Source organism: Diabrotica virgifera, chromosome 7 (genome assembly GCF_917563875.1).
Source record: "Diabrotica virgifera virgifera chromosome 7, PGI_DIABVI_V3a".
Classification (NCBI taxonomy): domain Eukaryota; kingdom Metazoa; phylum Arthropoda; class Insecta; order Coleoptera; family Chrysomelidae; genus Diabrotica; species Diabrotica virgifera.
In genome coordinates, this window is record NC_065449.1 from 208,350,341 (window position 1) to 208,363,762 (window position 13,422).

A 13,422-nucleotide genomic window follows, 5' to 3' on the forward strand; every position below is an offset into this window, starting at 1 on the left:
TTCGCCTAGGTTAATTACGGTCAAAGTTAGCCACTTTTATTTTCTAGTTCACAGTTACATAAGTACATAAAATTCTCCTGTAACAGTGTTAGTTACCACACTACTCCGAAACGGCTTGACCCATTTTTATGAAATTCTACAAGTATATCCTATAGGACTGAGAAACTTACAAGGGGGGTTGCCCCCCTGTCATTTTTTTAAATTTTTTTGGACAAAATGATCTACCTTAATTTTATATGATGTAGCATGAAAAAATACACACAACCCTTAATTTTGTACAAACAATCTTTAATATACACAACCCTTCTCTCACCAACCCGTATTTTTTAATAGCCATCTATATATTTATATCTATAAAATTCTCCTGTCATAGTGTTAGTTGCTATACTCCTCCCAGACGGCTTGATAGATTTTTATGAAATTATATATGTATATTCGGTAGGTCTTAGAATCGGTCGTAATCTATTTTTCATATCCCTGATTGATAAGGGGGGTTCCTCCTAACATTTTGTAATGTTAGGTAATATGTGTACATAACGTACTCTATAAGAATACGAGTACATATAAATTAAAAAAAATATGATCAAAATCCATCAACAAGCTCCGGAGATATTAATCGTAGCATATGTTTGAAGAATCAGTTTTATTTTTTGAGTGCATGTATTTTAATAATTCCCCTCCACCGACCAAGGATCGATTTCGTTAGGACGTCATTTTTAAAGCCTTATTAACGACTCTGTTGAAGTTCAAAGTTTACTCAAACATTTAGACATAAACTATATACCTTTAACTTCAAAATGGTGCTAGCTTGGTTGCTTAATTGTTATAAACAAAGTAACCGTCAATTAAATAAAAAAGTGGCTAACTTTGACCGTAATTAACTTAGGCGAAAAGTTTTTTTTTATTATGTTTTGATGATTTTAACTTCCAATCGTATAGTAAGATATTTGATCACGTGTTTAATTCTGTCCAATCAGATTAAAATTATACTGAGAATTATCTACTGTAGAAAATTACCGATATAATTTTTTTAAGTAGATTATTTCTGTTTAATGACAACCAGTTTCCTAGTTTTGACAACTGTCACATTTAAGAAAATATCCATAATATACGTATTAAAAAATAATCTTACGAATATCACACGACAGTAAGAATAAATAAGAAAACAGTGCTTCATTTTTACTCAAATTTGTTGTCATTGGGCAGACTATTGCCAGACAACTAATTTTCGAAAAACTGTCGCATTATTTTCAATTTATTCTCACTCTCTTGTGATATTATACCCGATAATTCGTGTAAAATTACCAGCTTTTCAAATCCCATTATAGTTTCAGCCTACAGTCAATATTAACAAAGTTATTCAAATTGTTTACAAGCCTAAAATGACTCTACTTTAGTAAAATGTTTTCGGAGTGATAAAAGTGACTTTTAAATGATTTTTTTTAATACTTTGGAAAAATAACTATTTTTCTTTCATATAGTTTCCACAGAATTGCTATATCATTATTATTTTCTGAACAATAACAATGCGAAGAAAAAGCTCTTTGGTAAAAACAAATTGAATAAAATTTAAACAAATTGACGAATCGTCTTAAAATTTTTAATGCATTGTATGGGCTCTTTGACTCAACTTTTCATGCAATATAAAAGTCTTAAGGTCATTTTCGCAAAAGTTATAGCAAATTTTTTATTTTCGAAATTTTAGTGTATTTTGCAATTTTAGAAGCAACAAATGATCGGACTAAAATTCAAATACTGCCATTTTAAACCTTGGCTCATCTGCTAAAAGAAGAATACTATAAATACGATATTTAATTACCCTATTTTTACCTGTAGCGATTTAAACGAAAAAGCTGCAATTTTTGACCCTTATTTGTTAATAACTAAAGTTTTCGTCCGAACTGTGACGGGCATTTTTGTATTTATAATGTATTAGGTATATAGTACCCAAAAAACCCATTTGCAACCTGTCTGCTCAAGTGTCCCGAACATGGTATATTTTTGCCTTATTTCCCTGGAGTATTAGTGCCAAGCTAAAAATGAGAGAATTGTAAAAAAAATGTATTGCTGCTTTCCCTAAGCAGAAACCGGTGTCCAACGCGGTATTGACGACAACATCCTGACAGTGGTCAATTTTGTCTAGCTTTCCTTTAGTTTTTGGGGATTTTTTAGTCCAAAGTTCTTTATTTGTTCTGTTCGTATATCATTCAGGCCAACCGCTTTATTATTTTTCATTTGGTGGATCCATTCTCTCATCTCGTCTAGACAAAAAGAGGTACCTAAGACATCTTTGTCGACATTTCGTTGAACTCTCACCTTGTTCTTCCTTGATGTCGTCTTACCGTTTGTCAGGAGACGATGGGCTCTCTGATCGGGGCCCTGATTCTAAATCAAATTTCGACCAAAAACAAGTCGCTTTCAATATGGCGACTGTCGAAATTATTTGACACGGAGATGAATGAATGGCCAAAAGCGAGGTTAGGTTTCGTTTAGATGTGTTTTGTTTATTTCTTGCAAGGAAAACTAAATCAAAAGGTATTATAATATAGCTGGGTTTAATTGAAATTTGCTTGTTTTGAGGAATTAGATAGAATAGTATTAAATTAGAAATATAATAATTGAGAATGTCCACAACATGAATCATCAACTCAATGAAAGATGTTAGGTAATAATCTGGGAAAATTAGTAAAAAACAAGGAAAATTAATTACCAGCTATTTTATTGCTGGACATGCTGAAATCAAATCTTAAGATTTCCTATATTAGTAATATAGCTGTGCAAAGTCCACAGAAAGTGTGCTATTTTGTTTATAAACAAATTAGCGCTCCGAAATCTTTTTTTTTTATTATTGCTCTATAACTCCGAAAATTTTAACTTTAAACCAAAACACTCACATAAAAATTGACAGTAATTTAATTCTGCACATTGATAATTTATTCCAATTTCCTTCGACGGAAATTTTCTTCGGAAAATTCGGGTTTTCCAAACAAAATCTTTAATTTTCAACTAAAATTTGAGGGAAGTAATTATTTATCAATAATTAAATAATTTGGTGACAGTGACATAAATCTTTTTTGTTATGAGTGTCTTGAAGATATGAAAATTTGTATGTACAAAGAGGACCGGAATTAAAAGGTATCTAATGGTTCAAAGATTAAAATCCTGTTGTTTATAACTCTGTCGCAAATGCCGGTCAAATTTGACCGGTTATACCTGGAATCACTCCTCGCAATTCAATTTGTTTTTCTTCGAAAAGGACACAGAAGCCGTGCTCTTTTGAACAGCGTTAACTTAATTTAATTTAATCTAATATTTTCTGAGTGGTTCTATTTGTTTATAAGCCAAAAAATTGTTTCTTTATAACATTCCTGAGACCGCTCAAATGGTCCAATTTCAATCCTGTAAGGTACGTTGAATAGGTATAGTGCTTTTTTATATGAAAATCATAGTTATTCTGGTGTATCATAATCTTTCTGGTTATTATTTCGACCGAAATTTTTTAATTAACATTTTAATTATTGCTAAACTATTGGTTAGATTGTCGCCGGTCTCCTGATATACAGAGAGGGGCTAAATTATGGAATAAATTCATTTTCTCTAAAATGGACGATTTTAGAGAAAAATACCGAAACAGGTCGATTTTTATTTTTAAATTAAATTTCTTGGCATATATTTCAAACTAGTGACGTCATCCATCCGAGCGTGATGACGTAATTATTTTTTTAAATAGGAATATGGGTTCGTGTTGTAGCTCATTTACAAAGGCGTTCAATTCTCTATTCAGTATTATAAACATTAATATCAATATTTATACAGGGAGGCCAAGAAAAATTTTGAATTAAATTAATTGACGCAAGAAGAAGAATGCATGTAATTTATTTAACTCAAAATACATTCTATTGCTGTCAGAAAATAGAAAAAAATGTTTATTTTGCAAATAAACATTGCTTTTAGCTTAAATTAAAAGTTCAAACTGCCAATAGGTAGGAGGGAGGCTGTTTGTGATTTAATTTAAGCGAAAAGAAATGTTTATTTGTGAAATAAACCTTTTTTTCTATTTTCTGACAGCAGTACAATGTATTTTGAGTTAAATAAATTACATACATTCTTCTTTTTGCGCCAATTAATTTAATTCAAAAATTTTTTTGGCAACCCTGTATAAATACCTAATGATATTAATGTTTATATTACTGAATAGAGAATTAAACGCCCTTTCAAATGACCTACCACACGACCCCTATTCCCATTAACAAAATTATCGATTACGTCATCACGCTCAGATGGATGACGTCACTAGTATGAAATATATGCCAAAAAATTGTAATTTAAAAATAAAAATCGACCTCTTTCGGGATTTTGCTCCAAAATCGTCCGTTTTAAAGAAATGAATTTATTCCATAATTTAGCCCCTCTGTATAATCTACTATAATAAATCTTTCATGTCTTCAAATATTTAATTATTGATAAATAATTAGGTACTTCCCTAAAATTTTAATTGAAAATGGCAGATTTTTTGGGAAAACTCGGATTTTCTGAGTAAAATTTTTGTTGAAGGAAATCGGAAAAAAATAACTTTGTGCAGAACTAAATTACGGTGAATTTTTATTTGAGTGTTTTTGGCTCAAAGGAAAAATTATAGGAGTTACAGACCACTAATTGAAAAAAAAAGAAGATTTAGGAGTGCTAATTTGTTTATAAATAAAATAACACACTTTCTGCGGACTTGTCATACCCCATATTACTAATATATGCAATCTTAAGATTCGATTTTAGCAATAAAATAGCTGGTAAATAATTTTTCCCAAAAATGGTATTATTTCGATAATTTTCCCAGACTATCAACAAAATCCAAGAAACCGAAGCGCCAACCCAAATTCTGAGCAGTCTCAACATGATAAGGTTAATATCCCCAGTTGCTGTCATGGCGGTGTCGAAATGAAATTGCGACTGTCGAAATGAATTAGAATCAGGCCCCGGGTGTATAAGTATTGGATTTTGACAAGAGCTATGAGTCATGCCGATTTAGTACACAAGTTAACGTGAAATTTTCAAGTACATAGCCCTTGTCAAAATCCATTACCTATAACTTCTGTTAGGTTGATTACCGGGGCAGCGGGATCGTTGCCAAGATTACGAATCAGCTTCCAGGTACGTTTTCTGTTTTGTCCCACCCGTTGGTGGATGTCGCATGTCGTACTTCTTTCCCAACCTGTATTGTGCTTCACAGCTTCACAGGAATGGTCGTCTTCATATAGCGGCCTATATCTTTTAAGAGTGGGTTTAGATTTTTCATTAAGCCCGCCATGTATTCGGTTCGACTACCTCTACGTATATGTTTTCGTGATATTTGTTTTACGATTTGTACAAATTTATATGAATCATCCTAAGATTTTAACTGAGAAGCTTAACAGAAGAGAATTTTTTTCAATTTGCTTTAGTAAAGTTGAACCTTCCCTTGAAAGTAACAAATTCGTATCTGATTGCTGCGTTAGAAATGCAAGTTATTGGTTTCTGTTGTATTTTTTTTTTGAGAGCACTTCCAACGATTTTCGTCACATAGTCTCCAATTCTGTCGTTGATAAATATATTGTCTGGGTTATAGCCTCTGCGCCATTTTTCGCTGTTGAAAGACGCGCAGACTGTTTTGGATCATGAATAAGTTTTAGGTTCATGCTTTCAGCCCATTTTTCTAGTTCTCGCAGAGTGTAGTAAATAAGTGCAACAAACACCGCGCCAGGGGTTGGTTCTGCATTAAAATATAATGACAGTTTACTATATAAACGAGAGTCCAAGAATGCTTCGTTTTCACAGACTTCCGCAAATGCTTTGCCTTTACGTAAGTAATAATATGTACCTAATAATTGGTAACAAGAGAAATTGAAGCCTTATACCGAAACGTTTCTAGGAAAATATCAGGCACGATTCAGGCGTGGACGTTCAACCATTAACCAGATCTTTACGCTACGACAGATCCTGGAAAAAGCGAAAGAGTTTAACATAGATATGTACCATTTTTTTTTCGATTTTAAAGCTGCATATGACAGTGTCTTAAGACCAAGTCTCTACAACGCTATAAATAAGTTAGGATTTCCAAAAAAACTCATATGTATGATAAAAGTGACAATGGCGAAGATGATATCAGCAGTAAAAATTCAAAACGACTCGTCAACCACATTTGAAATACATAGGGGGTTAAGGCAGGGAGATACGCAGGCGTGTCAATTTTTTAATGTAGCATTAGAAAAGGTCGTACGAGACGCTAATATAGATAGCAGGGGAACAATATTCAATAGATCTGTTCAAATTCTAGCATATGCAGACGACGTGGACATTATAACAAGAACCAGAGCGAGAACTGCGGAAATCCTAACCGAGCTAGTAGTAGCAGCAGAACGAATGGGGTTACATATAAATCGAAATAAAACCAAATTCATGGCGACTAACACAAACACAAGAGCTGGAAATATTGACGCAGATCTAATCATCAATGACCAAAACTTCGAAGCGGTCAAAGAGTTCATATATCTAGGGACATCGGTTAACCCCAATAATAATACATCAGGGGAAATAAAAAGACGAATAATAATTGCAAACAGGTGTTATCATAGTCTATCAAAGTACTTAGCTAACAAACGTCTATCTCAAAAAACTCGTATAAGGCTGTATAGAACATTGATAGTCCCCGTTCTCACATATGGATCAGAGGCATGGACACTAACTAAAACAGATGAATCCGCTCTATCGATTTTTGAAAGAAAGGTGCTACGTAAGATATTCGGAGCGGTCCGTGAGAACGGAATATGGGGCGTAGATATAACTTTGAACTGCGGAATATCTACAAGCATACGTTTGGTGGAAAATATATTATCACTATAATTAAGCGAAACCGCCTACAGTGGGCAGGACATGTAGCCCGGGCTCCTGAATCGAACATGATAAAAGAGATTCTAACAGCGCAACCCGTGGGAATGAGAAGACGGGGTAGACCAAAGCTGAGGTGGATGGACGGGGTAACACAAGATGCCGAGAAGATCGAAGTCGGCAACTGGAAAATGCAAGCAAGGGACAGAACAGAATGGCGTAGAAAGCTTGAGAAGGTCGAGGCCCTCTAAGGGCTGTAGCACCAAGATGATGATGATGATGAATAATTGGTAACTAGTTAGTCTAGTTAATAAGTGGCTTTTTACACATGTACACGTATTACTGAGGTTGGATTGGTAACACCGAAAATGTTTCAATGTTAACTAATCCTTTTGGATACCTTTTATTCTTCTTCTTCTTATGGTGCTTTCTCCTTTAGTGGAGGTTAACGACCACAATGGTAAATCTGTCTCTGTCCAATGCGGCTCTAAGCAAAGATGTTAAATCAAGGGCGGTCCAGTCTCTGATATTTCTAAGCCATGAAATCTGGCGCCTGCCAGGACTCCGCTTCCTTTCAATCTTACCCTGGATGATCAGTTGCGCGAGGCGGTACTTTTCGTTTCTCATTATGTGTCACAGGTAGCTAACTTTTTTGACTTTAATGATTTTTAGCAGTTCCGTATCTGTATCTTTCCATCTGATCCACAATTGATCGGTTTCAGGTTGTGAGCTCATACTTATATCTGGGATCATTAATCACAAACACAGGGTCACTACAGGAAGAAATAAAACGTAGATGTGATCTAGCAAAAGTCGCCACAGCAAAAATGACCACAATATGGAAGGACTGTCAAATTTCAAGAGCGTTAAAGATGAGGTTGATCAACTGCTTAATATTCCCAATACTGACCTACCGATGTGAATCTTGGACCCTGAGAAATTCGAAAAGAAGAAAGATAGACGTCACTGAAATGTTCTGCTGGAGACGAATGCTACGAATTCTTTGGACCGACTATAGAACAAATAATTCAATTTTAAGAGAGCTAAAAGTTAGCCAACGACTCTCCAATAAAGTCCATCTCCAACAATTAAAATACTTTGGACATGTTATGAGAGCAAACACAGAAAACATGGAAAGGCTCATTATACAAGGAAAGGAAGGCCGAAGATCACGAGGAAGATCCCCAACAAGATAAATCGATCAAATCGATCGATAAAATTACAGGAATATGCAAAAGACCTATGCATGAGTTAAAAGAAATGACCAGAGATAGAGATCTTTGGAGACGGACAATACACGACATCACGTCGACCACTACACTCCCTCCTGGGGGTCAGAATTGCAGAGAGAGATCTGTATCTATTCTCCTCAGAACATTTTCGTTGGTGGTGTGGGTTGTCCAAGGTATTTTCAAAATTCTTCTATAAAGCCTGAGTCCAAAGGCTTCTAACTTGTTCATCACTATTCATCAGTGTTGTGTTGAGTGTCTAGGCCTCCGTTTCATACAAAAGTATTGACCACACATAGCAATGCAGAAAACGACATCTAAGGCAGATATTAATGCTACTGTTGAACCGGCAACTAAGATATTTGTATTGGTTTACGTATTCAAGCTGTATTCATACCTTTTCTTAAACATTTAAATATACCAATTACAAAAAAGAAGTTTTTACATTTTTTATCAATGCATAAAGGCACGTATCCATGTTGTTCTGGAGCTATTTCCTTGTGGCATTTTTATAATTAAGTATTTTCTATGGGAAATAAGCCACAATTTTACTAAAAAATGAATTTATTAACGTTTCGAATAATTTATTAACGTATGCACTATGTTGGTGCTCCGCGCTCCCTGCAACTGCTCCAATCTATACGGCATGCGCTCTTCTACGTATAAACCGCCACTAATTGGAGCGCTGAGGTGGAGTGCTAATGCATCCACTATGTGGAGCAGTCGAAGGAGCGCAAAGCGCCAATAGAGTGGATACGTGCCTTTACAAAGTAATTTTTATAAATAAGGGAGTTGTTCTGTGAAGTATAGTTTATTATTCTACTATTTATACTTTTAGCTTCTGTTGGGAGAGATGGAACTCACACAAGGGTCTATTCAAGTAGGTGGAAAAATATCATATAGTTCTCAGCAACCTTGGCTTTTCCAATCAACGATACGCAACAATATACTCTTCGGACAACCTTATAATAAAAATCGATATAACCAAATCATTGAGATTTGCGCATTAAAACCGGATTTTGACCAGTTTCCGAGAAGAGATAGAACCATTGTTGGAGAAAGAGGTGTTTCACTAAGTGGAGGGCAGAAGGCAAGGGTTAATCTGGCTAGGGCTGTTTATAGACAAGCCGATATTTACCTATTAGATGATCCATTGTCAGCTGTTGATACTCACGTTTGCAACCATTTGTTTGAAAAGTGTATAAGTCAATATTTAGCAGGAAAAACGAGAATCCTAATTACACATCAGTTGCAGTATTTACAAAAAGCTGATATGATTGTTGTACTTAATGAGGTAAGTAATTCCATTAGTATTTTTTGTAATATATTATTAATTATCGATAGTAAATTTACTTAATAATGTATATGTTGCATTTATTTAATGATATGAGAGATTTCTACTTATAGATCAAAATCTGTAAATCCATCGTCAGACATTTACTAACATATGGGTGCGAAACGTGGACCATGACCAAAGCAAATGAAGAAAAGCTCAGACGTTTTGAACGAATAATACTTTTCGTACCTCACAACGACATCACCACAAACTAGTATAGGATCAGAACCAATATCGAATTAAAAGCATTCTATAATGACGGGCGATATTGTCAAAAAAATTAAATCACAGCGACCAAGATGGGCAGACCACGTGCACAGACTTCATAACGAGAGACTTGTAAAACTGGTACGGGAGGAGATTCCTACAGGAAAAAGGCCACTCGGACGCGCCAGAATGCGATGTAGAGATAACATCCAAGCAGATCTCCGGATAAAATGAACATTCCATTTGACCCTAGGGGATGGAAGACCGAATAAATTGGAAAATATTTGTACAGTCAGCCAAGAACCACTCAGGGTTGTAGCGCTACGTGATGATGATGATGAGATTTGGATGGGATTCTGCAGAAAGGATCCAAACCACACTTTGTTAAAACTGAGATATTAGCCAAAAACTTTACGATAAAATTTAAAATTCTCTATTAAAAATAATCATGGTTTAACATTAAAATCGTCAATATATGTAGTAGAGTCACCTATAAGAACTAAACTAATGTTATTTCAAAGTGAGTTATGGGTAACTGAATGTATATTTTTTTCGACGAGTACTCAAATCTAAGTATTCAAGCTTACATAACGGGAAAACGATGCATTTTATAGAATATACTTGTTAAACACTTGACAAATTCCTTTGGAATACCTATCAAATGAGCTCCAGTAGAAGTTAATAGCATCAAAATTAAGAAAATTATGATGAAAATATAAGAACCCTTTCGATTTTTTTTAGGAAAAAGTGAAAAATAAAACATACGCCATTTCCACAAAAATTTAAATTTGTAGTAATCCTCACAAGAATTTCTTTAGGTTAACATAGTTAATGATTTCAACAATTTTGACCGATTAAGAATGCAATTTTTTTTAAAAAAGGTATAATGTAAAAAAAATCAGAATTTTTAAAATTATCGTACTTTTCATTTCTTTTGATAATAACTCCAAAAATACTCAATATACGTAAAAAATGATATATAACTAAATTTTAGTTTTTTCAATTCAAAATACTCTACTCATTTTATTATTTCCGTAGAATAACAAATAACCGAGATAGAAACGTTTAAAATTTCAATTTTGCTGCGAGAACGCAGAATAACCAGTGCCATTTAACCTTTTATTTTTAAAAAAGTAAGAGGTTTAGAAGACAAAGGACATCGCACACATCTTATGGAAAATATAATGTCACTCAAATTCAATAAAATTTATACCAATAGATTCGTTTTAAATTAACGATCAAATCTTATCATTGCGCCAACTCTCTATTTTCAAAAATAAGAGCAGAAATTGATATAAATAAATCTGAAATCAAATGGGTAGGTACATAAGTTAGAGAGAGAAAAAATATTTTAAAATACCCAGATTTTCGGTACTCCATAAATCAGCGGATTAGTTTCACTAATCCGCTTAGGCCCAGCGGGATTTAAGCTGTTATGAATAGGACTCAGAGCAATAATGATTGTAAACTAACATTTTATGGACTCCAAAAATGTGATTTCGATAAACTTTAATTGCAATTTGCGCCGTAATTAATCATAATTAAGAGTTGGCGCAATGATAAGAATTGATCGTTATATTAAAACGAATCTAATCGTATAAATTTTATTGAATTTGAGTGACATTATATTTTCCATAAGATGTGTGCGATTTTTAATATCTCTTAGAATCACCTTATAACTAGATTTTAGGTGAACCTTGTATCTTAAAAATTAACGGAGCTACTTACAAAAAAACAATAACATTTTTTGCAAACATTTTTAAAAGATACATTTCGAAACATTTTTGGTGCATAAATTTTAATGCTATCAACTTGTTCAAGGGCTTATTTAATAGACATTTCTATGAACTTTGACAAATGTTTAATAAGTTTATGTTATAAAATGCATAAATTTCCCGGTATTTAAGCTTGAATACTTAGATTTGGGTACTCGACGAAAGAAATATACATTCAATTACCTATAACTCACTTTTAGTTAACATTTAAAGGTTTTTCTAGTAAAGAGTTTATTAGATTTTTTGTCTAACTCTGTGTAAACTTATAGTCTTTGAGTTATTTATGAAAAATCGGTTAAAAACATGCATTTTTCTCACGAAAAATTAAAATTTTTGATCTTTAATAACTCAAAAAGTTTTGATTTATTTTAATAACTTTGTATAACAAATTTTGCTTATAATTTGTCCCTCTATCGAATTGTGGGGTTATTTTTAATAAAATAATTTTCACCCACGAGGAGGGGTGGCATCCACCCCCAGGGTAAAAGCGCAAGTTGGCACCATGTCACCTTTGTCCCTTGAGATATCCTCTAACCACTTACCAATTTTCATGGAAATCGATGGAGGTTCAACGAAATCGGAGGTAATAACTCATATCCACCTTCAGTGACTGCACTAATGTATTAGATTTGATTTCACACATACTGTTTAATTCAAGAAAACAGTTGCTGTTTTAAAAAAAATTCACTTTTGTGGCTTGATTTCCTTCTACAAAATAAGTGAATTCAAAGTTAACAAACATTTGTTTTCCATTATTGAGTTACATAATCAGGCGTATAATATAAAAAAATGTTAATATGAAATTACTGGCATTTAATAATTTGTTCAATTTCAAAATCTGGAAGTCCCGTGAATTCAAGAAAACAGTTGTTTAAAATAATCCACTTTTGTGGCTTGATTCCCTTCTGCAAAACAACTTAAGTAAATTTAAAGTTAACAAACATTTATTTTCCATTATGGAGTTACAAAATCAGGCGTATAATCTAAGAAAATGTTAATATGGAATTACTGGGATTTAATAATTTGTTCTGGAAGTCCCGTGAGTTCAAGAAAACAGTTGTTTTAAAAAAATCCACTTTTGTAGCTTGGTCCCTTCTGCAAAATAACTTAAGTGGATTTGCATAAAGGAACCAACCCACATGGATCTTTTCTACAGAACGCTGTTATGCTGCAACGATAATGGTTGGTTCTTTAGCTCATAGAGGACGGTATATATCGTATGTGGCTTGGTTCTTTTTTACACAAGTATCTACGGGGTATTTTACAACCTATGAGACCGTTAATAGAAAAAATAAATATTTGTGGTTTGGTTCCTTTCTGCAGAATCCCGTCCATTTCTACTGTTGGTACTTACCATTTCTCGCATCCTAATTTACATCGTTTTTTGTCGAAGCAATCTTCAGATTTTAAATGTTTGGCGGTCACTGCATCTTCGACATCTTCTCTCCAGGATCGTCTTGGTATACCTTGTTTTCTTCTGGTGGGCGGAGTCCGGTTTTCTTTCTTTTTTGGCCATATGTCTTCAGGCATTCTCTGCAGGTATCCATACCAATTTAGTTTTTTGGCTTCAATTGTGTCTATTATCTCTAGATCAATTTTCACTTCTCTCCGAATATCTTCGTTCATCACCCTATCAAGTCTAATGAGCCGGCAAAATCGTCCCCGTCTCCATGGCGATAATTTATTATTTGTATTTTTGATTTATTTCTTATTTCCCAGAAGGTTTTCCATTTCAATTTGTAGGCAATATGGGGTTTCCCCTGAAACTAAGTATTAATTTTTTTGTATAATAATTGCGAGGGCCCACTTGGTGGATTCCTCTTTCTTTTTTCTGATAAAACAAAAGTATATGGAAATATTCAAAATATTAGTATTAGTGTAGGTCTTTGAAAGATATCGAAGCATAAGAAGAAGGAAAACGAAAAAAATAATATTTACAATTCTTACAGGTACTTTATGCATAGAGTTAAGGGGAATTATCGGACTGCAGTTTTTATGCCCACGTGTTTCTTTT

At 33.6% G+C, this 13,422-nt stretch overlaps 1 protein-coding gene across 2 annotated transcripts in view; it reads left to right on the forward strand.

Annotated features, from left to right (window-relative positions):
* LOC114329993 (ATP-binding cassette sub-family C member 4) overlaps window positions 1-13,422 on the forward strand; it is a 102,018-nt gene that overhangs the window by 45,702 nt on the left and 42,894 nt on the right. For both annotated transcript variants that reach the window (XM_050655868.1, XM_050655869.1), the window contains exon 8: window positions 8,929-9,384. In XM_050655868.1, coding sequence (XP_050511825.1) covers window positions 8,929-9,384 — 456 coding nt within the window. The remainder of the gene's footprint in view (window positions 1-8,928; window positions 9,385-13,422) is intronic.